The 25065-nt window shown below is 39.9% G+C and overlaps 2 protein-coding genes across 8 annotated transcripts in view; both read left to right on the forward strand.

Moving 5' to 3' along the window:
• The window catches only part of pald1a (phosphatase domain containing paladin 1a), a 61177-nt gene extending 53728 nt beyond the window's left edge, over positions 1-7449 (forward strand). For all 6 annotated transcript variants that reach the window (XM_075457425.1, XM_075457426.1, XM_075457427.1 and 3 more), the window contains exon 20: positions 4960-7449. In XM_075457425.1, coding sequence (XP_075313540.1) covers positions 4960-5109 — 150 coding nt within the window. In that variant the 3' untranslated portion in view covers positions 5110-7449. The remainder of the gene's footprint in view (positions 1-4959) is intronic.
• Positions 7450-16095: 8646 nt separating this feature from the next.
• The window catches only part of adamts14 (ADAM metallopeptidase with thrombospondin type 1 motif, 14), a 64389-nt gene continuing 55419 nt past the window's right edge, over positions 16096-25065 (forward strand). For both annotated transcript variants that reach the window (XM_075458327.1, XM_075458328.1), the window contains exons 1-2: positions 16096-16534; positions 16876-17306. In XM_075458327.1, the coding sequence (XP_075314442.1) occupies positions 16456-16534; positions 16876-17306 (510 nt within the window). In that variant the 5' untranslated portion in view covers positions 16096-16455. The remainder of the gene's footprint in view (positions 16535-16875; positions 17307-25065) is intronic.

Here is a 25065-nt window from a genome sequence, read left to right on the forward strand (position 1 = left end):
CTGACATTAGGGCTTCAGGGGGTTTATAACATGGTATGTTGCTGGGCTTCTTGTGGCTAAAGATAGTCTTTTTTGACTCTCTGGCTTTATGTTTGAGTATGCTGTAATCCTTCCAAGATAATGTGGGACTGATCACATACCTCTCTATTAACATCACAGTTCTGGGTATGTATTCAAAAAGCATTTGTGGTCATTTGCGCTTCCTGGCATATTGTACGCACATTGGAGAAATATTGTCCTTAATGTCACATGGCCACGTCGTGAGATCTGAGCGGAAACATCAGAAGAGTAGGTAGAATTGAAATCCATGTTTTCTAATCCAAAATGCTGGCCTTTACACAATGGCAGGACTTGTGTACAGTGCATACCGCAGATGCCTGCAAGAGAGGTACCCTATCAGTCACTCCAGCTGTTTTGATGTGTGGCACAGAGGCCTCCCTGTCCCCAGCATCGGCACGGTATGTGCAGCCTTTGAGATAGCTGACTGTGGGAAAGACCAGTGCCTCCTTGCTGCCCTGGCCCCCCTCATCCAGCACCACCTCTCCAGCCACTTAATGAGTGTTGGTGTTTGTGATCTCTTCAGTGCAGCATGAAGGGCATCTTTCTAACAGCTCTGCTTACTGTCAGTCAGAGAGTTTGTTGCCATGAGGCAATAACTTCAAGGCCATTTTACAAACGCAGAGCATCAAAGTGAGCGTGACGATGTGATTTACCCCCAGAAATCAGATGGGTTTTTATTTGTTTTTGACTTTGGTTTACACTGCGCAGATGTAAACATTTGTTTCTCCTATACAATAAATTTTCCTTCAGCTTTCCTTATCAACAAGTGGGGAGGAATGTGTGAGAAGCGAAGTTTAAACACTGGCGTAAACAGGGACTTGCTTCATAGTTGCACCCTTTGCACACTCCCCAGAAAAAGACAACAACAGGGGAATTAAGCTCTCAAATTACTTATGAAGATCATACAACTTAATTAGCCTGTTTACAGTCATTGATAACAAAGACCAAGTGAAGAAAACTTTGAAGCTTTGTAAATATTCTGACTCTTCAAACCTTGTCTCAAGAATCTGCAGATTCTCTTAGCAATTTTGCAGCACTGTGGAAATTAAAATAACGTAAGCCCTCACAGCAGGAGAGAGGACTATGTGAAAATAGAATAGTTCTATCATATTAGAAGTTAGTTCTCATATTTCATAATATAATGAGAAAATGCCAATTGAGTTGAGAACAATTTCAGAGACAACTGTTTGGGGAATGCCTCGACAGATGAATTACCCCCGCGCTGAAAAAGACATCTGCCTCAGTCTCTTTTGCTCTTTGTAAAAAAATTAAATAAAAAGTTAATGTGCTTGAAATATTAAGGCTGGGATCCTTACCTATATTCTGTTTCGTAAATCGGGTTGTATTTTACACACTCACATTCTCTATGCTAAAAATTTCCAATGTTGGAAAGCAGCTACGCAAAAGCAAGTCATAGAGGTGGTGAAAGGAGGAGTGAAAATGACTGCAGAAGTGGTACAGCTGATTTCTTTGGAAGTTCAGCTTTTCTCTTGGCCTCGTCTGTGTGTCAGCTTGAAATCCATTTTGCTGTCAATGCTGTCAGTCCAACCTGGCAGGAGCTGGCATCCACTCTGAGAGGGGGCAAACTTCTCACGACCACTTATTTGACATTGGATATGAAATTATGGATTTTTATTTATTTTTTTCTGTTGAGGGTTCTTTTCAACAATGCTTAAGAAGAATGGAAACAGGATGTCAACACCCCAAGCTCTGATTCCAGAGTGATTGCATATAATCACTCTCCATCTGAGCAGACCAACATCCTCTTTTAGGCCTCTCTAACACGAACTTTCGCTGTTTCCAATTTTTCACACATCCCTTATTTAGACAGCCGGGGCGGTGGAGTGGATGAGTCAGGTTGCCCTGGTTAATAGCGCAAATCCAGTGTCTCCAAGGAGTCGCATCCACTGACTAATGGTTGTGCTGCACCAAGTCATTTGTTCCTATCGAAAAGCTTGTAGAGCTCTGCGGTAATACATCAGAAAGAAAAACACCAATGTACTGTAAGGTACATCGTTGCATGGATTAGTAATAAAACGTTGTTATAAAACTGATAAATAGAGGCTTTAAGATTCATACAGTTTTCTGGAAGAAGTAAAGATCTTGAGCTACTGTTTAAAACTAAAGTTTTATGTTATATGATATCCGCTGTGATCTGTTGTAAGATCTGACTCTGCATTGTCAGCAAGTAGACAATCCAGCCCACTCTCTATGGTGCCTGTATTCAATTCTGCAAAAAACTGGCCAGCTAAGCTGTAATCATTGTTAGTGAAACAAATATTTTGATACTATTATTCCTGTTCATTGTTTCCGTATGTCTTTGTCAGCACTTAATCCAACAGCCCATTTGTAAAAGTTTCTCAAGCTGCACTAACAGGATGTCCTCACAGCCTTAAGAATACAAACCAAAATCATTTTTCCATTTTTGTTTAGCATGAAAGTGTGCAACTATGAAGCAAGTCCTTATTTACGCCAGTGTTTAAACTTTGCTTGTCACACATTCCTCCCCACTCCACAATTTGCAGGCTCCTTGACCGCGTGAGAAGAGGGTGAGGTTAAACTGGCAGTAATTTCGGCCACGTTACCTCCACTGAATGTCCTCTGGCTTCATCCAAATCTGCACTGATTCCAAACTGAGGGGAATATAATATACGTGGTAGAACTCCCCACTGAATCTGGCTTGCCCTTGTATCTTCTTTACTTTTTTTTTTTCTTCTTCAAAGAACACTGAACAGCAGAGTAAACTGGGCGAGCTGTGGCACTTCTAATGGGCCATTCAATCTTTAAAAGTTTTTCCGGAGAGGTCCGTGTCTTCTGGATTTGTTTGGATTTGTTTGTACTGTTTGGCTTTATGTCCAGATGTTTTTGGTTGTCCATGGTGTTTCCCATGAATCGTGTTGGGTTTCACATCCACAGCACACCATGACTCAGCATGACCTGTAGCTTTAACATTAACACTAAACTCTCTCGAGGAAAATCTCTCCATCCAAATTCGGTCATTTAAGATCCAGAGAAACAAACTGAAGCTGTTTTCCATGGTGTTGCTCCAAGGCTGTTCCATTACTTTACCAAGTTACAGGAGTGATGTAGTTGGTACTTCCAGTTAATTAAGCTTGTTTGTTTTACTAAAAACTGGAATTGTTTCTTGCAGTAAGGCTAAAACATTTTCCAAATGTTTCTTTTAATTAACCCATTTACTAATGTAATATAAAGCAATGAGCTAATATCTGGACATATGGACAAGATCCCACAATGCACAATATCCAATGAGTCGGAACACTTCTGCAGCTCACTAGTCTGTAGTGTGAACATGCTTTTTTTCTGCCTAATCTTGATTATTTCTAACCCTTCTCTAGTCGTTTTGATTTCCGACCCTAACCAAGTGGTGTAACTCCCTAAAGACACCTGGGAAGCGACAAAGTTTTTGCCATAACATGTTGTGTTTAGATGTAACCAAGGTAACCGGTAAAATGCAGGACAGGTTGGAAATGGAACTCTAACCGTGACTTTATTCTAACACTAACCACGTTATTGTCTAAAACCCAACCAGGAAGTGAAAAAGAGTTTGTTATTCACAAATGAGCCTGCGTTGGTCTCGGTGGACTTGTGAAACATACTGGTGTGGGACAATAATGGATGATTGTATGTTAAAGGGGGATTAATAGTAGCACATTCGCATCCATCTATCCAATTCATCTAGTACACCGGCTGTGGAGACAGATTTTTGATGATATTTTTAAGCCGTCTGCATGGCATGTGCAGAAAGTTATTTTTTTCATTTTAGCTTCCATTCTAACAGACGAGGTGGTCCTCATCGGCTGCATGACACGCTCATCTCAATCTGTGGTGATGGGCCATCTAGAGTTTTGGTGTGGTGGTCCTTTTTGATGCGAGTTAAGCATGTGGGACATTGGATTTAGCATCCGTTTGTCATCATGTTGACATCACAACAGCAACATAATTTCAGAATTTTCTTGTGAATGGTCTCAAGTTACAACGGTTCTATTCTAGTCTAGTGTAGACTGTTTATGACCATTACCAGAGGCATCAGTATGTAAAATGTTTGTGCAGCCAGGAACAGAAAGGTTAACGATTTGAATAAACACATTTATGGATGAGTGGAACGGACAATTGCTACACTAGACTATAGTAATTCATTATAATATTTACTTTCTCTCAGCCATAAAATAGGTATGTGTCCATTGTTACTTCTGTCTTTCCTGTAGAAGGCAAAGTCCCAATAACAACATTAACTGGAATAACTGACATTTCAGGATTTTACGCATTTTTTTGACACCGCCCTCAACTAAAGCAGAGCAGATGCCGAACTACGCTGGGACCATCATGCATCCTGACTTTTAGTTACCATCACTGATGGCTACATTTTCCTATAAAGCAGCTTCACAGCAAATAAACTCCCTACTAAGCCCATGCCAGTCTTTTGAATTCCATGTAAACAATTTGTAATTAAAATCTCCGTTATCTACAAATTTTGTTATCCCCCAAGCTTTAGTTGACATTACCCCGGTGACATCACCATGACATCATGAGGCCTATTTATTTTCAGGCTTTTGAATGCTTCTTCAAAAGCTAAGATAAGGTTTTTTTGTGTAATAAAAATGCATTTTTACATTGTGGTGTTGCTATTGTTCTTAAAGGATCTAAATTCTTTTTTTTTTTTTTTTTTTTTTTTTGCCACTTCCTGTCATTTCTAAACCCAGAGCAGATGGTTATTGTTCAACTGTAACAGCTGCGCTCACAGGAAACCAGCAGGTAGCATGTTTTATCCCTGAAAAAGTGGCGGTGGCAGTGTTGGTGTGTGGTCATCGTGGGATAAAGAAAAAGGCCTGGCCTTTCTGTCATGTGTTTTCATGAACATTTTGTGTGTTTTTGTGGTAGGTGGCTGCCAGAGCTGGAGTTTATGACATCCTCAACCAGCTGGGCTTCTCCGAGTTTGAAGACCTGAGGGACACGCCACTAGCCAGGCTGCGCTGCCGCTGGCAACAGCAAAACATTCAGTCACTTCCTATCCGAGGGGAGTTTATCTGAGTGAGGATCACTGTGAATGCACCAAAACAGTACTGTGCTTTTCAGAGAAAGAGACATTTCCAGTAACTTTGTTCGGCCTTCAAAACATACCCCTGTATTATGTATGCCTTCACACCATCTTTTGTTTGGGTAATTGCATTTTTTTTTTAAGTCACAGGTGATAGTACCAGTTTGTTGTAATGCTAAGTTTTGTTAGAATGTTGCTCCTTTGTTACAAGTTGATATCCTTTCCTTTTTTGTGCCTTTTTTAAGCAACGATAGACATAGAATTTATGTGTACTAATATTCTTTTTTTTTTTTTTTTTTTTTTAATTACAGTTTCAATTCTAACTTGTGACAGCCATTTAAAGCTTCGATTGCAACAAAACAAGAGTTAAATATTGTTGTGAAGGAGCGAAGCAAATTCCACTGCGTCACCTGACAATTTTGGTTGCATGTTACAGGTGTTTGCTGTTGTGAGACCTGATATTTTTCTCGAGGGCTGACCTTTTTCCTCATAACACAGCAGTTATCAGTGGTTGTGCATTTGTTGAGAAGAGTCCCTGTGTACATATGAAAGCTGTTATTTAAGTATTAATGTGTCCTTGGGCCTTCTTAACCTTAGAAGAGTGGATGATTTTGGGAGGAGTGTAGCACGAGATGCTGTTATTCAAATTTTAAAACCAGTAAGCATAATAGCAGTACTGTGTCCCTCTGTTGTACCCGTTTCTTTTTACATTTAATTGCATAGAGTGATGATGCAGGTACTAACATGTCAGGAATTTTTATGAGATTTGAAGCTGTTTATGTCTTTGTATTTCTGTTTTTAAACATCAGAGTGGTGTTGCTTAAGTTTTCACTGCAGTTCTTTTAAATCCTCCTGAAATGGTAACATCTCCTCCTTAAAGGAAGTTTATTTTGAGCTCTGTATGTGTATTTGGTTCCACCAGAAAAGATTAACAGCAATAGAAAAACGGAATCCGATCTTTATCAAATTTTTTCCCTCTGCATCACTAAGCTCCCATCTCTTTAAGGCCCAGTTCCCTAACACACTCCCTTTTCGCTGAGTGGACAACTTTCAGAAGCATTTGAGGCAGGCTACCTGATCTTCATCGGTGACCTGTGCTTAAAGCAGATGACAGTGTAAAAAAAGAAACTTCAGCAATCGTGAATGTCAGATAAAGCGCTGGGAATTAAATATTCACAGTCGTATGACTGGTTAGCTTTAGACCTACAGGGATTAATTTTACATATGCATTTATCTTTTTATTTAGCCCTTTGCCCACATTTGAAATGAACATTATATGAAGTAACATTACGCGTGATCAAAAAAGGAGAAAAGTACATCATCTCCCCATAAATGTAATCTGAGAAACCAGAGGTATGTCGTTTTACTCTCAACACATACTATCAACACAGCATGGACGCTAGTGGCAGCTAATGTAGCCTCAAGGTGTTGGTCTCAGTGAGAAATGAGCAGCGACCAACAAGGGCTCCCCAAGAGCTGGAAATAGACTTTTATGTATAGAATTGGTGGGCTTTCTCTTTTTAATCAGCTTAGCTCAACTAGCCTTTGCATCAACAGTCTGTCAGCAGGAATCAAATTATACATCTGAGTGTAAAATCCATGGTTGGAAACAGCCTAGCCTGCAAATATTTGGTGTAACTTGGGATTAAGAAGCACTTGGTACCAATTGATGAGGGTTAAATGTGTTTTCATATAACTCTAGCTGAGTGACATCAGTGGAAAGAAATAATAGTTGCCTCATACACAGCTCAGAAAAGTACTGCATTGTCACCTGATCAGGGCCACAATCATACCATTGTTTTCACTGAAGACATGCCAATTATTGTTAAGCGTGCCTACATCTATGGAGTAACTTTTACTGTACAGTATTCTTTAAAGTCCAAGCACTTTTGTCATTAGAGTATTTTGTTACCCTGTAATTTGTTAATGTGCATTAGGTTGCAAAGCTGTGCTTTAACTATGAATCCTGCCTTAAAACCAGAAAAATAAGCCAGAAAAGGGTATTAAAAAATCCTTCATACAGAAGCCTCTATGTCCTGTTTGGTCCAGTCTGTTGTGTATTAAACCACTGATTCAGACTGAGAAAAAAAAATGACCTGAAAATGAGATGGAAATTCATGTTTGAGGGAATCTCGTGCACACTCATATTTTTGTGACTTGATAACACGAGCACATACATGGAGAGGTTGTAATGAGACATGATGTCTTTGCCTAATTTAACATAGTCCTTTTCAGAGGCATTCTTCAGAGAGGCAGTGTGTTATATTTTAACCAATGTATGTGCCATTTATTTTCTTACTTGGAGGCTGAAATAAATAACAGATTTAACTGCTTGTCTGCTTTTAGTATCATTTCATTATTTATTTATTTTTTTCTTTTTCTATGGGAGTATTAAAACAGATCCATCTGTATCATGGATTTGGTGTGTTGGAGGAGTTACTGACCATGCATATTCTGCACACAAATCGCCGCTGTGCTACATTCTATCGAAGTTTCCAATTCTGCAAAGTAGCCAAATGACCGTCCCTTTCCTTCTTGTCTTTCTTTTTTCCCCTTCTTATCTCGGCATCATCTTTTGCTCCAGGTACACACCGCTTAGATCCCTCTCGTATATCTGTGCGGCCTCTTTGTCTTGTGTCACTGCCAGTCCCAGAGAGCAGAGCAGGTTATGAGCATCAAGCAGCGTACTTTTACACAAAACAGATGATTCATTGTTGGGCTGAAATCTTAACATATTCCATACACAGTAATAAAGAGCTTAGGCAGATCAAAAGGCTAATCTGAGTTGCCTTTTCATGTGTACAGGTAAGGTCTTAATTAAAAAAAGAAAAAAATATGGTCACCCTCTAGAATGGAGGGCTGTGAGAGGATTAAAAGCCACCAGCTGGCACATCAGTGAAGCTCACTTGGCTTCGCTGGCCTGCTTTGAAAGACCATCTCAGATCACTTCCCATCTTGTAAGTGCATAGCAGGCTTATCTTTGGGAGTACGGAAGTTGTTAGGATTTTTAACACACCACAGCCACAGGCTGGATTATTGTAAATGGAAACCTAAGTGGTCCAGATTGCGATGCTTACTTTAGTTTGTCACACTTGTTTCCTTTTTGCGTCATCTAGTTTTATGAGCTAATTTGTCCTAATTTATTATGGGGATGTGCATGGGATATACACAACTCAAATTTGAAAAAAGTTTCAGTGCAAAATGTAATTAAAACTGCATATCTCATTAACCAATATTTCATTCACTTTAGTACATGAAGAACATATTACCTGTTGACAGTGAGACATTTTACTATTTCGTGGAAAAAGTTTGCTCATCTTTAATTTGACAGCAGCAATGTGTCTCAAAAAAGTTGGGACAGGGCCATGTTTAGCACTATTGCATCTCCTCTTCTTTAAACAGCATCTGGGAACTGAGGAGACCAGTTACTGGACTTTTGGGAGATGAATGTTGTGCCATTCTTGTCTGACATAGGATTATAGCTGCTCAACAGTCCTGGGTTTTCTTATAGAATCCTTAAACATATGCTCAGTGTTACTTCTGAGAGACTCTGCTGCTCTAAGGTGCTCCCTTTAAACTCATCCGTGTTACTGACACATTGCTAATTAGCCTAAGTTGTTGCAAACTGTTCATCCAGCAGGCTACATGGTGATGTGGTGTGGTGGTCAACAGAGTCCCCTCAGAGCCAGACGGTTTCCTTTCTGTGTGGTGTTTGCATGTTCTCCCGATACATGCGTGGGTTCTCTCTGCGTACTGCTGCTTCATGCCACAGACCAAAAACATGCCTCCTAGGTTCACTGGTGATTCCAGATTGACCGTTATGTGATTGTCCTTGGTGGTTTGTGTTAGCTCTGCTATAGTATGATCTGTCCAGGGTGTAGACTTCCTCTCGCCCAATCGCAGCTGAGATGGGCTCCAGCCCCTTCATGACCCTGAACAGAATGAAGCGAGTATAGAAAATGGATGAATGAGATTTCCGCCAACTGTTTGTTTTTAGTACCAATTACTGTTAGAGCCATTTTGCACCCATGCCAAATTTTTTTTACACGTGTTGCTGCCGTCAAACTCAGGATGAGCTAATATTTTCTAAGGTGAAACGTCATACTTCTGTTGTGAGTAAAATATAGCTTTAGGATATTTGTAAGTTATTGCATTCTGTTTGCAGGATATTTACAGTTAACACAAGGCACAACGAGACACAGAGTTTTTGGCATAGGTGTTGTATATTAGATACATTTGTTGTAACACTTTTATACTGCACTGTCTGTTCCTGAATTTCTCTTTACCAGCAGCGACAAATCGGTTAAAACAACACGTGGATATGGAGAGGGGCTATTCAGTTGCAGAATGTGGCCAACTTGACTCCAGGTCAAGATAAGCCCAGGACCTGAGGACCATGCTTGGATGATATAGCGGCCCCTTGCCTTTGAAATCCCTTCCAAACTCATTGAGATACTCCCAATGTGAAATTCAAGCTAGTGGTTCTGAAGGATCCAGAGATTACGGCGGACAAAGAGCCGCATTGAGAGGTGAGGGGTGAGAGGGGATGTAATGAACTTCATGTGGAAAGCTTCCCGCTGCAGATGAGAGAACTGCTCAAAGAGGAGGCATAGTGCCGGTGTGAGGGGTGCATGAGAGCATCGCCATCCTCTTTGATTGTTCTTGTGTGGATAAAGGCAGCATGACAAACACCTCAGAGACTCAAGTGTGCTGTCAGCTCTCAAAGGATTTTGATTAGTAATAACAAGATGGTGAAGGGATGATCTTAAATTTGCAAGTCTGGGCCTTAATTTACCACAGGCAATGATAAAGGATCCCTGATAGGCAAGGTATTACACACCCCACTGAGCAGAGTAATGAAAAGTCTCAGCCAGCAGGCAAAAATAAAGATTGACAATTAGGTTTTCAATTCAAATTTCTGCCCCCATCCGATCTTTTGGAAAATAACCAAGATGCTCAAGTCTTGATATTCAGAGGCCCTTATTAAAATTGATTTATCTTTGGAAGGCCAGACTGGACTTGGACCGCATTAACAAGCTATACAAGAGAACCACTGGTTGCTTGTTGTCATACAAGTAAAAATAGCTTCACTCCATTATGACGGCAAAGGCTACTTATAGGGTATTTTGCATGAGATTTGTTATTTTAGTCTAAATACTCAATGAGACAAACAGTCATGCATCAAGACTGATGGAGACATTCAGAGAATCCTTGAAATATTAAACATATTACTGATATTTTTAAGAGGCTGGAATAGATGCAAAAGTCAAATAGAGCTACAAACTTGAGACTTCTAAGTTTCAACTTATTGAAAAACTGACTCCTAATAGACTTTAGCTAAGACTTGAGTAAGACTCACCTCTTCTGGTCTACGTGCTGAAGATTTTGAAAAGTATTCAATTATCCAATATATGTATCGGGCCATAATTTTTGTTCAGTTATGTTTCAAGTATGCTTCAGCTCCACCTCTTGTCCAAATATGTACTGTAAAAGGACCAATTTGTTGATGTAAAAATGTTGAAATATAGACTTCAGAATGGTATTTACTTCATACCGTATATGCAGTCGATGAGTCTCTGAGATTATGCACTAAAGGGACTAGGACGGTTTAACAAAGATAAGATTTTGACTAATAGACTCAAGATTTTACAATTCTAGAAATCAGGGGCTTGCATCATATTCAATTTTGTGGTCAGAAGATCCAGATTTATCCATAACCTTATCCTCCACACAGAGGGACTTTTTGAGAGAAACGTGGGATTTTCAAAGGCTATATTTCATGACAAAGAATGATCTTTTCCAAAAACCCTAACCAAGTCGGGGCCTAGACCTAAGGAAATATTGAGGAACAGAACGTAAAAAAGGAAGAAGATGGCGACCAAGGGGACTTGTAAAATATCAGTTTAAAATTCTGGTCTCAGGGATTAGTTGAGTTGTATTGTATGCACTGAAAAAAAGTCGATGTTAAGATTATGCGTTGAGATCCCTAGTTTCTTGAAACTTGACATGAGGGTTCTATAGCTTACTCATCTTAAAATCTTTGTTTTATCAAAAAAAAAAAAAACACACGAGAGGATTCTGTGATTCTTTTAACAAGCAGAAACATTAAGCATATTAACATGGCACAAGAAAAAAAAAAATCATTGTATTTGTCTGACCAAAACCTGACGAAATGATTCGAAACTGAGCTCCCCCAACCAGCCTAACCCCCATATAATGTGGTTGTAGCCTGATTTATTCTGGTGTGTAGATCCTCAGCTAGGTTCAAATGGGCCTGGGCACTCCATACATGCTCCAAAGTTCTATCTTTTTGCATCATCAGTAAAGCATAAATGTTAATCAGTACAGCCAAATTCCCAATAAACTGCTCTCATGCGCATATTTTCTGTCTCTTTATCAGACAGCTACACACAGAAATTGTGCTTGAAAATCAGCCCATTAAGACTACGTGTCAACTTGCAGTCGTTTAAAGTATTTCCAGAGTCTCACTCTACCCTTATCAAATTTTGATTTTACAAACACAACATCATCAGAAAAAAAATAACAAGCGGAAATCTTAATCTCACTAAGCATGTACCCATGGTGAATTTTAACGATAATTATAGTCTCAACAATGACCAAAACCAAAAAGGTTTTTAAAGATCCTGTGACAAGCTGTCATCTCTTCCAGGGATTGTTTCATTTTTTGAGGTTAAAAGGAAGATATCCATTGTTTTCAACTATACAGTAAACTGCCAACCTATACTTAGAAAATAAGGAAGAAATACCAGCATGGAAACTACAGTGATCAGGGTTTTTGCAAAATATAGTTCACTTAAAAAATGAGAATTAAAAAAAAAGGAGCATCTAGAATGATATTACTACATTAACTTGGCCTCAGATAGTCCTTTCAGTACCGAAGCTGTCATATCTGCCTGAATGCCATATCTTCAAATCCACCAGACTCTGACAAAAACAGTCATTTTACCTTGCAGAATATGACCTTCATGACCCATTATCATTTGTGTTGGGTTTAATTTTGCTACTTCGGCTTCCAATTACGGTACAAACACATGCATGTTGGGTTCATTGGTGATCCTAAACTGACAGTAGATGTGTAGATTGTTGTCTCATGTGTCCAGTATGACTTCCATTTTTCATACTACTGAAGTGTTGTTCAGACTTCAGCCCCAAAAATGGATGTACTATTGATCGTTTTCCATCGTCTAAAACAAGCTTCTTTGTTCTTCTACTGAGAGTTTGATGAAAAAACGGTGCAACCTGCACCTTTGCCACCTTAGATATAACTAAATCTTACACTTATCTTTTATACTGTACCTAACCAAGGGTTTTTAATGTAACCATGAATATTAATAAAGTATTTATTGCATCCAAATCTCAATCGCCTCGTGGACATTGAGATGTTTTTGTGCTTAAGTCTGACCAAAATTAAACAGTAGCATTCCTAGAACCATTCCAGTCTAACAAGAAATGATGTATTAGCGTAAAACATGTTAGTTTTATGATAAAGGCTGTAAAATATGAGCTGTCAGTGTTTTGTGTAATTTTTATTAAAGTATTTTTTGGGGCTTTTTATGCCTTTAATGAGAGGACAGTTGGAGAGAGACAGGAAGCAGGGAGCAGAGAGAGGGGAAAGACACGCAGCACAGGGCTGGTCGGTGCAGGAGTCGAACCGGGGCCAGCTGCAGCGAGGACTGTAGCCTCTGTATATATGGGGCGGCTGCTTAACCCACTACGCCACTGACCGCCCCTGTTATGTGTAATCTTGCAGGGAAAATGTCACCCTGACAACTTGGAAATGGAAACTTGATGTCTCCATGAACCCAAACCCAAAGTATTTTTCCCCCCACATGAAAATAAAAGAAGATTAAAAGAAATTTAATGAAAGAGAGCAAATGAAAACAAGACCAAAAGTGCAATGCAACTGATGCTGTGTTCAAATTGTCCACTTGTTCACTCACAGTATATCATATTGTATATTATATGATGATCTTCTTCATACACAATCTTTTTCTTCTTCTTAATGTGATCTTTACTGATTCATTCATTCATATTTATACATATATTCTCATATATACTGATAATTCCTCCTGTCCTATGTCCCAGACAGAAAAAGAGATGATTCACTTCATGGTTGAGACATCTAAGGAGGATTAATTTCTCACCAGGTATTTCAAACTGATTATTAAAAAATCAAAATATCGAACAGCAAACATTAGCACCAGGTAGCGTTATTGCCCTCTGTTTGCTCCGAGGTATTTTGACCCATGCAGCGTACAGTTCTGTACCCTGCTTTTTCTTTACCCAGATACAGAAATCTAGTGCACTGTAAAGTAAGTGAGAAGTTTCAGTTGAAATTTTGAATGGCAATCCAAAATCACTGATTCACTATAAAGCGCACTATGTAGAGTACAAGTGGATCATTTCAACGTAATATAAGTGTAGAAATATATCTATATGACATCATGAATCCAGCACAGCAACATTTTTAGAGGCTCTGTTATGTGGCAACTACATGATGTGGACTAATGCTTATTTTTCAATAACAATGTGGTTTCCTTGCCAGGGGTGTCACTTTAGTATACGCTCACATGTATTGCTCAAAAATGCATGGACAGTGTATTTCATCATTTAATTTGGAGGACTTGCTGCAACAGTTTTATATCTGACCCCTAACAGGAAAAACTAAGTGTATGCTGAGCTATTCCTGTGATTATAGGAACACAGGGAATTCTGCTGGAGCCACACATGCAGAAAACACTCCAAGAAAAATCAGGCATGACAAGTGAAAGTCATACACTCATTCTGAAGCTCTCAGGCCCAGATCCCACCATCCATACGCTGCAGACCCCGCCCCCCCACCCCAACCCTCAAGCTGCTGGGCAGACTAGCAGCTGCTTTGCATCTCCCTACATCTCAGAGATGAAAACTCACATATTTTCTCAGCACGCTGGCATGGCTAGACCACATTACAGCACACTCTGAGGCATCCACAGTTCCACACTCTGGAAACACAGTGGAAGCATGATTCTTTGCAGCCACATCTGCATAAATTCAGCAGCATTTTAGACTTTGAAAGCCATCACTGTGGAATGTTTATGGGGAAAAACAAAAAGGTTACATTTTCAGACATTTAGGTTTCTCAAGACTATCTCATATGGATACATGTATCTTATTGTTGGAAAACTCAAGAGCAGGGTTCAGCTTGAGAGAAGAGTGCACTACAGTTTCGGTCTTATGCTCCTCTTGTAAAGGACAGAGTGTTCTGTAGTAGAAAATTGTTCTTGTGTGTGGACTTAACCACAGACTGTGAGTGCAGCTATTCATTTCTGAAGGGAAAAAACAAGGCTTCTAATTGAATACTATTCTATATTGTGGAATGTCTTTCTAGCTTTTGGAAACACGTGAAAAAAAAAAAAAAAACTCCAAATAGTATGGATGGAAAAACAGCATAAAACTTCTCACAAGGCAGTTAATGGTTTCCATCTCTTAATGCTGTGGTTAGTTTCCACTGCTTATTAATGCACAACTTTGGATCACTATCCAATTCTCTCTCTTCTGCCCAGAGGGGACGTCTGCACAAACCCACACCTGCTCTACATTGACCATCCTGGGAGCTTTGAGCTAATTAGCCACACATTGAGTGCATAATAGGCAGTCTGCTCTTATCTGGGGCCCAGACACACTTGAGGAACTGGGGAAGGGAAAAAGAATATCGAGTCTAGACAACTTACTTCTCAAAAAGAACCTGAAAATTACTAATAATTTCTGCCCAACCCCCTTCTCGTCCTTCCTGAGTTGTTGGTCCAGTCTCAGTGTGGTCATGTCTGACTAAGTAGACTCCTGCAGGTTTTGCAGTGGCCAAAAAAATACTGGTTGCCTGAGTAGTCATCCAAAGTTTTAACAGGCTTTCATTCCACTGATGAAACCTACAGTAGAGTTTTTACACATCCTAAGCTTCTAATGATGCCACTGGATTTGTTCCCTTTCTGCAAATGGAACATATGCTCACAGTGACATCTGCAGGATTAGCCCAGATTATGAAATTTGAGATTCAAAATGCAAGAGGTAATTATATTGCACGATTTAAAGTTGACTTTCTTGATATCAGAACTGCAGTCAACAGAAATGGAAAACGTGTATTAAGATCAAATCAGACAGCGTTCCTATAATACTCGACTATTTACAAGGTACCCTTGAATTTGAGCTAACATACTCTTTGACATGATATTTAAAAGATAATTAGTTTTCTTGCTGTTATGAAGTCCATTCCCATTCCCATTAACTTCTTCACCAACTGCAACTTCTGAAATCTCATGAAGATAGAACATTTTTGCATTACAGCTGCCAAAAACTATGAGGACATCTTATTTTAAGAGTGGAAACGTTTTCTCTCTTTTTTTTCTTATGCTATCAAGTGTATTTACTATGTTACATTTTTCACAAGTGATATTTACTGTAATTGTTTTCAGTAGATTTAGATTTTTTTGTTGTCACTAGGTGCTTTGGTATGATGCCTAGGAATGTGTCCCTTGATTTATGGCCATGTCATCACTAACATATGTTTGTGAGCTAATGTAAATATGCTGTAAGAGTTATTACCCTGCATCTGGCGTCTGGACTTTTTCACTCTGTTTCAAAAAGAGTAATAGATTATTTTACAGAACATCAACAGTAAAGGTGGCCTTTTCCCACTTAATCTACCCGGAATCTCTCTATGAGTTAGAACTATAAACGCTCAATGTCGCTCCCACTGTTGAGCTGTAGTGGTTTTAGTTTAGCAGTTGTGCGTTCCCCAGCCGAGCCATCGGTGCGTAATTGTGCACGACTGGACGGCAGATGTTTCGCCACCGGGACGCTCTGTCTCTGCAGACTTTAAGTGAACCCTTTCTAGTCTCCTTTTTTTTAAGCGTAGGCGTACGTTAACTTGGACTCCTGCCTTACTAAACGTTATTTGAGGAAGAAAAAAAGAGAAGAAGAAGAAGAAAGGGGGCCGGGTGGGGGCAACTACTTCAAACTGTCCCGGTTCTTACCGGGGAGTTGTCGTCATCAGCACCCCAGATATCCCCCCCATTTAGCTCCCTAAATGGATGGGGCAGTCTCGTTCTATGCAGTTCAGCGCAGGCCAAAAGACTGGAAGCAACTTGTGAGTATCCGTCAGTTTGGCGTCTAGACGGGATCGCTCAGAAATGCCCGGCTGCCTCGCTGGAGCTCAGCTCTGAGGACTTTTCTCCTGCTTTTGTGCTTATTTTTTTCAGAAGGAAAGACTCTGCTCTAAGTTTACAATAGAAAGGAAAACTTTGCGCTGAAGTGGCAGCTCCTACACTATAGCCCTCGCTATGGATTGTATGTATTTATTGATGTACTTTTCTCTCAGTCAAGTATTTTTGGAGCATATTTTCGCTGCAGAAACACACGGTGAGTTATCCATTTATTTCCTTTTTGTGGTGCCTTCGTACTGTGTGGAGAAAGGCTCTCTCTGGGTTATGTGTAGGGAATAATGATTTAAATTAAGTTCTGCTTCTACTGATAAGTCAGCATAAGTTTGATAGCCTTACTGTTATGGATGACAATACGTCCCCTAATTTCTATAGACATATAAATAGGGCTGTCATGCTCAGATATTCCTGTTTGCTTTAGAGAGCACTGTTTCTTTTTAATGCATGGCATTTTACATAGCTTTACAGTATTTTCCATACCATCTTGCTTGGCATAGATCTGTAAATGTGACTCTGACTTGACACTATCTGTCCCATCAGAAAAACTCTCTGGAAAGTTAAGTGAATACGGTCTTATCGTGCCATTCAGCACAGACTCCAATGGCCGGTACATTTCTCACGTGGTTTCTGCTGGAAGTGGAAGTAAAAGTGCTGCTGCTGCTGTTGGTGCTGCTTCAGAGGCAGTCTCAAACCTTGGCAGGACAAGAAGGGTGGCCCGCAGTGCCCCTGAGATGCCCTCAGTCACCCCTCCCTCATCTCAACACTTGTTTTTCAATGTCACTGTGTTTGGTAAAGAACTTCACCTCCGCCTGAGGGCCAACAGGAGGCTGGTGGCCCCGGGGGCTTTTGTTGAATGGCAAGAGGACTTTAAAGAGAAGGCCAAGGAACGCATCCACGGGGACTGTGTTTTCACTGGGGATGTGACTGACATGCCAGAGGCCTCTGTGGCTATCAGCAATTGTGATGGGCTGGTAAGTCAGACATACACTTGTAGGAGAGAATGTGGTTTCCCTTCTTGGGCTCAGTGTGAGTAATTGTCACACATTTATTTATATTCAGAAAGTCCTTCAAAATGTTCACCCAGTATGTATATATTCTTAAGCTTAAAACAATTTGGAAGGGTACTTTTGCAGTTCCTTCATATTTATTTATCTTTACTTTGTGATACTTTGCAGTGACTTTTGCATTACCTCTCAATGACGTTTTCATTTCCGCAGAGAGGCAGAGCTGTAATATGATACTTTAACATATATTACACCGCTGCCAGTTGTGACTACAGTAATAGTCAGCGCATGCTCAGCTGTAGCTGCTCAGGCACAAGTGTACACACTGCATTAAGAAATAAAATGCTTCCTCAGCTCTCTCACCGACAACTGTGACTGTAGGTTTGAGATGACACATTTGTCACTGCAGACCAGCTGTGCTTTGGTTGTTGTGATTCTGGCTGTGACACGTTGTGCTGTACTGAAGCCGTATCACTGACCTCCTGTGGCATGTTGGTAACATACTGGAAGGTAGCACTGCAGGTTTAAATGGTAGAACAGCTAGGCATAACCATAGCACCACAGATTGAACCACAACAGCAGTTTCAGTCCAAACCTTAACCACTTCTAGGCCACAGCCTCACACGTCACAACCGTGCACGCAACCAGCAGCTGTGTTCTGAGTAATCAACAATGAGCATTTAATGTATCATGTAAAGTGACATGTCTTTCCCCCTTTTCTTTTTGTGGACTCTACACAAACATGGCAACAGTTCATACATATTGCAAAGGAAAGAATTTCGAGGTAACAGAAATGTTTATTTTAAGGTATGCAAAATTATTTCTTGAAAAAAATCTCCCTGTATTCTTTCAGGGCTATCATAGATAAATGAAAGAATATCTCATTTTTATTTTCTTACAAAAATCTTTGTGGAGCTGAGGGAGATTGTAGAATCATCTGTGATTCTCATATGAAGACCCTTTTCACACCATATGGCCTTGTTTAATCTATTGTAATAATGAAAGTTTGGTTTTAACTTCAAAGGCGATGTATAAAATGCAAATATTTTTTTGTGCAGGAGAGCATATATATATGGGTGTCTGAAGTCACTACCAACACAAGAACTCATAAAAAAAACCACAACTGTTACTTTTTTGAAGACTCCTTAGGCCTGTAAATATGTCAGATTTGCAAGGTAAAGGGATTTCCCAGCTGATTTTGTTGTCCATCCTCCTTCAATTTAGATTGTGGTGCATTCACTGTACCTTGGATTATACTCTTTTATTTTCTTTTTTCTTTGCTGGTAACAACAAATCATCATCAGCAGCAATAGTTCACCTAACTTATTACTAATATTAACTTATAGTTGACTGCCTGTCGGTTGTTTTTTAATGTTTATATTTAGACTAGGAAAGCTTATGCCAAATTGCTGTCTAATTCTTTTTCCAGTTCGAAGCTGGAAATTCTGATTTTCAATTGTTGATTAATGCACCACCCTCCATCTTTAGAAATGCTCACTGTCTGTGGCTGAAATGCAGACAAGAGATGTATTTGTATTTAAGAATAAAACTGAGTCAAGTATTTTTATGTCATTATGGTGAGTGGAAGTTTGAGCCCAGTTGCCTATTGTGTTATTATTAGCTCTCATGCTACTGTAAGCTCTCTCATGTGCTAATAATATGCTTCAAGAGTTATTGAGTGAAATTTGTATCCAATTTATATTTGCATTGTAGTCTGAAGTCATAGGACACATATCAGTTAAGACAGAGCTGCAAAATTATAGTTTTAAAAGAAAGAGTTGAAACGTCCCTTTGTATTTAGACCAAAGTATGTCACAGACATGTCATTAGGACCTCAGAAAAAAGAATGTGTCTCCTTCATCAAACTGAGCTTATAACATAAACACCTCTTGGGTTATATTGGTAGACCTCGAATATAGATCTGCTATGTTTTTGGTTGTAATAGACTGGCGGGCCAATTAAACGGACAATTTTTTTGCCACTGTTTTGGCTGATATTAACCACTTAAGACTTGTAAACAACAACATGGCAGCCGTCTATACTGACAGTTAAACACCCTGCCCCTGCAGTCTTTTTCTCACTCTATCTTTGAAAAATCAATATTGATCAGTTTGAGGTGCCACCTTGGGGTCTTTGTCATGTTCCACAAATCTTAACAGTTTTTACTTTTTCTATTTTATTGGTGACTGTCTTCACCATTAATGTTGTGTGCATGGTGCTGTCAAAGTAACATCTATATGAAAGCTGGAGTTTATTATTCACTTTACATGACAGTGATTTTGATGTTGTGGCAGATCAGGCTGTTGGACCTAAATGTGCTAAACCCCAGAAAGAATTAAATCGACTCGAAGCATTCTTCATTATTTTCTCTGGTTTCACCAATTGCATTGAAGTATGTCAGAATGAAGCAATAAGTGCCCTTTAAAACTAGAAAGGCACTTGTGGGGTGCAGATCTCCACCAACGTCAGCATTGGCACCTAATTGAAAAAATGGTTCCATGTTGCACCCATCAAGCAAGTGTAAATGAAGTGAAGGGCAGAGGAGGCATGAATCAGCATCATGAAAAACATTGTTGTTTTTCCTCCACAGCATCATGTGTCCCCGCATTAGTACCAATCAATACTCCATCCTGCTCTCGCATAGTCAGTGTCATCATGGCCTTTAAATGTGTGCAGAGTTGTGATGGAGCAGAACAACAGTAGCTGAGCCACTGATGGATGTTTGTAGTCGTGTAAATTAGGGTGAATTTCCAAACAGGCATGTGCCATTTGAATTGGCAGGTTGGTCTTCAAGCAGATCCCTGAACTTCGCAGACAGAAATACCGTGTGCTTAAAGCCTGGTTTATAGTCAGTAACGCAAGACGCAACGCAAGACGCAAGCCGCAACGCAAGCCCTTGCGCGGTTGCAAGCCCCCCCTTGCATGCTTGCGTGTGTCACCTCAATTTTCTAAACTTCACGCAAGACGCAAGCGCAAGCCACTGGCTGTGGTCGAAACCGCCTACTACTTGATCGATCTGACAGTATGCAGAGCGTTTACACACAGTGCACTTCACTCCTGCCCGAGCCGAAATCAGCCGGCCTGAAAAGCTGATTTCCCTTAAGCTATAGGCTAAACTCTGTACATATATAACTTTAGCAACATTTGAAACATTTTCAGGCGAGAAAGTAGTCGTTTAGACCCCCAAGGTGTTGAAAATCTGACAAAATACCGGCTATTTACAAGAAGAAGAAGAAGAAGCATGAATCTATGGAAGAGAGACTTGCCAAAGAGCTCCTGGCGGTGAATTTCCTTTCATCGTAGTAGGCTTGTCATTGAAAAAACCCGCTACTCCACCTACTGTCCTGGCGGTGAATCGCCACGCAGCACACGCAACCGCCGACAAAGCAAAATGAAGTATAAACGTCTTGAGCCATTAACATACGCGCAAGACGCAAGCGCAAGGGCAGTTAAAAGAAGTATAACTCAGCCTTAACGGGAGTGAAGATAACCTTTGACCCAGGGTGTGACAGACAGACACACGCACCTTTTCATTCATGCCTCCTTTTTGTAAATCATCACACGTTTAAACACCTCAGGGCCAAAACTTTATTCACTGATTCAAGTTTGCACTTCGCTAGCCTGACTACGTCATACTCACGATTCTAGTCAGAATGTGAGTCTGATACTGCTCAATAGAGATTTGGGTATGGGGCGTGTTTCAACTGAACCAGGAGAAAAAATGCCTCTTCGCTCAATTGGATAGACCTACAACCAATCAGAGCAACGTAGTATGTGACGTAGATTAAGCGACACACACTTGTTGTAGGAAGGACGGCAAAAACATCTTTTCTATCGATAAAAGCCTTTATCGCGTTCCTCTGTTCGTCTTTCAAAATGAATGTAGAACAGACTCAATGGCAGAATCTACACACCCTAGCTCTCCAGCGGCAGCCATGTTCAGCTCTTTAGTGACGTAGTCGATAATGTCCCTGTTGATCATCTGTCCATCATCGTATAAAGCCCGCCCTGGCAATCTGATTGGTCCGACCAATTCTTGGTCGGGCATAATGATTTCCCAACTGAGCAGAGCCAGACCGAACTTCCCGACCAAAACTTTTATGGGCGGGGCTAAGTTCGGCTGGCACCCAGGCTAGCACTTCGCAGCAATTATGACTCTTTAAAAAAATGTTGTTTTATGGTTTTTACCTCAAGCCACATTTGTCCTCTCTATTCTTGACATGTATTTATGGACAATTGGGATTTTTTTGTTGCATCTGCACCATACGCAGATACAGATGTCTCCTAGCACATGTATTGTCATCATCATTTAATTTCCGTCCTCACTGGTTTTTCACATTCAGACCACAAACCAGGCTCAAATTGAGAAAATTAGTTAACATAGATGAAGTTGTGTCCTCTTTCTTAATGTAATGACAATGAGTGGTGTGTGGACAATGGCATGCTGTGTTCTCCAATCACAACATAATTTTCTGAAAGGCTACTGTGTGCCTTTCAGTGACTCAAGGCTACGAATGACGAATTAGCTCCCGTGCAGCACAATGCTGCATTCACCTATGGGCATGATAAGGTTGTCAGACCTCTGTGCCTTCAACAGCTGGTCATCCATCTGATTCTCATAAATGTGATGTATCTGAGAAGAACTCATACATCACCTAGGACAAAGTTTCACACAAATATCTAATAGTATAGTGTGAAGAAGTGACATTTTATACTCCAAAGATCAAAGAACTAAGTAACGGTTACGTCATAATGTTCAAGGACAAGCACGGGACTTTCCCCTTGTGGAAGATGTTAAATTATGAGCCACAAAAATGAATCACAACGGTTTCCAAAAAACGTCAGCAGATTAAACTTAGCAAATGAGATGCTTCAGAGTGCCAGAGTCAGGTCAAATGAGTTTGTTCCAGCTCCATTCTTGCAATCATTTCTGGTACTTTTGTTATGTTCATGTTGTGGCTTTTATCTCTGTCTGGCGAGGTTTGGCTCTCTGTGTATTTATTTTACAAACATTAAATTAATTTCATATGGTTGTGTTTGATGAGCTTTCTTAGCTTGTACACTGTCACCATTCATCCTCCTGGATTTTTCTTTTTTTTTCCCCTGCTTGCTTCTTTTCTGCAGGCGTTTGTTCTGCATTAATGTTGCTCTGCAAGTTCTTCAGGACTTATTCTGTGGCCATTCACTATAACAAAGATAAAGAAACAACATTAATGGAATCAGACAGTAATAAATCAAATCGGACACAGGAGCATCCATCATAGAGAAAATCATAGGGAAAGCTAAATTATACAGATAAGTATCTCAATAAAAATATGTGACCTAATCTGATTTTACTGATATTTGTTGTGTGTTTTATGTTAGAAATTGAACATTTAATAGGATGATGAGTTCTATTTCACTTTTGTCTAAAGAAAAAAAATGAAATACTAATCATATTTAATAGAAAAAAAAGAATAATTGTATGTTTAAATTTAGGTTATTATAGCTTTGGGGTTGTTGCATTTAAAAGGACATGTCACATTTCAAAGATTTGTTCATGTTTATTGTATTGCGGCAGGCGTCTGAGACGATGTATTGTTTTTTTATTTGGGTGAACTTAACCTTTTAAAGGCTAGAGACAGTAAGCATATAGTCCCTGTGTTTCCTTGCATCAAAACCAACATAAACATGGACTTGTCTGTGCATGCATGGCTGATCAGAGAGCATTTGAAGTTGCACACACAGGCTGACATGTCTACTTGATGTGGAGGACATAGAGAAGATCTTGCCTGATGAAAGTACTTTCTTTGAAAGGTGTAAGAACTTGAATCCCGCACTTAGATCAACCAAATGCGGGCCAGATCTGTGAGATATACTCTGTGTCTTGACTTACCACCAGCGCTCAATCTTCAAAGGCAGCTTGAATGATTCCCCTATAGAGAACAAACACACTGAATTGGGGCAGATGTATATCACAGTCTCGTATTTTTAAAATTCCCATAGCATGTACATTAATGGAAACAAAGTGCTGGGAGTTGTAGGTTGCAGCATCACAACAATAAGGTTTGCACCAAGTGTATCCCCCTGTGCTCCTGCAGAGATGACTCTCAGTAACAGAAAATTCTCCCCTGCCATGTTCCTAGAAGTTCAACATGAATGGCATTCCTGATGTTGATTTGGCATCAGTATTTGATTTCACAGAGCCACCTGTAAAATCAGCGGAGGTTGTGTTAGCTGAGGTTGCGACGCAAGTGAGAGCCAACCTGCGCTTCCTGTCTTGTTTTACTATGGTTTATGTTTGATTGCCCTGATTTAAACATCTATGATACCTCTGACTGTGACCCCTGCTAGATGGCAACAGCTGTGTGCTCCAGGCGGACATGGACTATTGTTGTGGTGTAATGAGTGATGGCTATGATTATAGTGGTGCTGCTTATGTGTTGAGAATAAGCCCATATGACAGCCTGATTGAGTTACACGTGTGATGGAAACACGAGTGCCTGATTACCACTCTACTGTAGGAAGAGCGCTATTTCTGTGCCCATCGCTTAAAAAGAGGCAGATCCACCTAGCAACAGTCAGAAGTCAATCTGCTTAATTTTTTCACGTCGGGAAGAGGGTGCAGCTTTCCAACCATTGGAAATGGAAAATGACTGCATAAGTTGTTCTATTCATGAATGTCTGCATGAATTCTGTGCTGAGCTGGTCCCAGTCCAGTATTCCAGGATCCTCTGGTGTTCCAGCACTCTGCTGGCACGGATGTAAAGTCACTAAATTAAGAACTCCATCAGTGGAAGCCCAACCTCTCTGCCAGTAATGTGATTTATTTCCACTCAGTCTAATCCTTATTCGCAGCAACTACAGTATGTCTGTCCAAATAGGTGTGCATTCAAACACACAAAGAAACAATGAATGCTGCTACTGCCTCTCTTTGTATTTTTGCTGCTTTTACCTCTAATACTGCGTGAGATTCCTTCAGCAGGGTTGCTACTACAAAACTTCCACTTTCCCTACTTTAGAATAGATACAATTATATTGTCATTGCACATGTGACAGGTACAGGCAACACAATTACCTGTGGTACCGCTAGTAGAACCAGCCCTTCTTGTATAACAGCTAGATTATGCAAACAGAAAAGGTAGTATTGCTATCAGTGTTTCCATGCAATTTTCCAGCATTTGCTCCATCTTCTTCTATTACAAATTATGGCAGTAACTTTTGATTTAATAATAACATTTTAATAATTAAGAAGTTATGGTGCTTAACTTCAAATATTTGAAGGACTCCATTTTACCAAACCTTTAATGACATGTATTTAATTAATTTAGGTGCAAAGCTTGATGGAATGTAAAAAACAAAAGTCAGTAGAGGAGTTTGGGTGGTCAAGATGGTGGTCAAAGATGCTAATATGAAACAGGCTCTAGTTTCTATGTATGTAAAATGAATGGCTTCATTCGTGTATTAAAATGATGGCATTCCATTCAGTCATTCAGACAACAGTCAGACTATGGTTAATGTTTGTTTCATTCAGACATGCTTTTGAGAAAGACAGAGATAGCCATGGTGCACGTGAGCTATTTTTCACTGCATGAGGTTCGACATTGAGCCAAGCAAGGCATATCTGTAAAGTCCTCAGACGGTCGCAGTTCAGTTGTATCGATGTGCTCTTACAGTGTTATTGCAAAAAGATGAAAAAAATATTTAACTTTGGAGTGGCTAGACCCATTTGAGTTTAGTTGATTCA

The sequence above is a fragment of the Odontesthes bonariensis genome, chromosome 23 (genome assembly GCF_027942865.1).
Source record: "Odontesthes bonariensis isolate fOdoBon6 chromosome 23, fOdoBon6.hap1, whole genome shotgun sequence".
In the NCBI taxonomy this organism is placed as follows: domain Eukaryota; kingdom Metazoa; phylum Chordata; class Actinopteri; order Atheriniformes; family Atherinopsidae; genus Odontesthes; species Odontesthes bonariensis.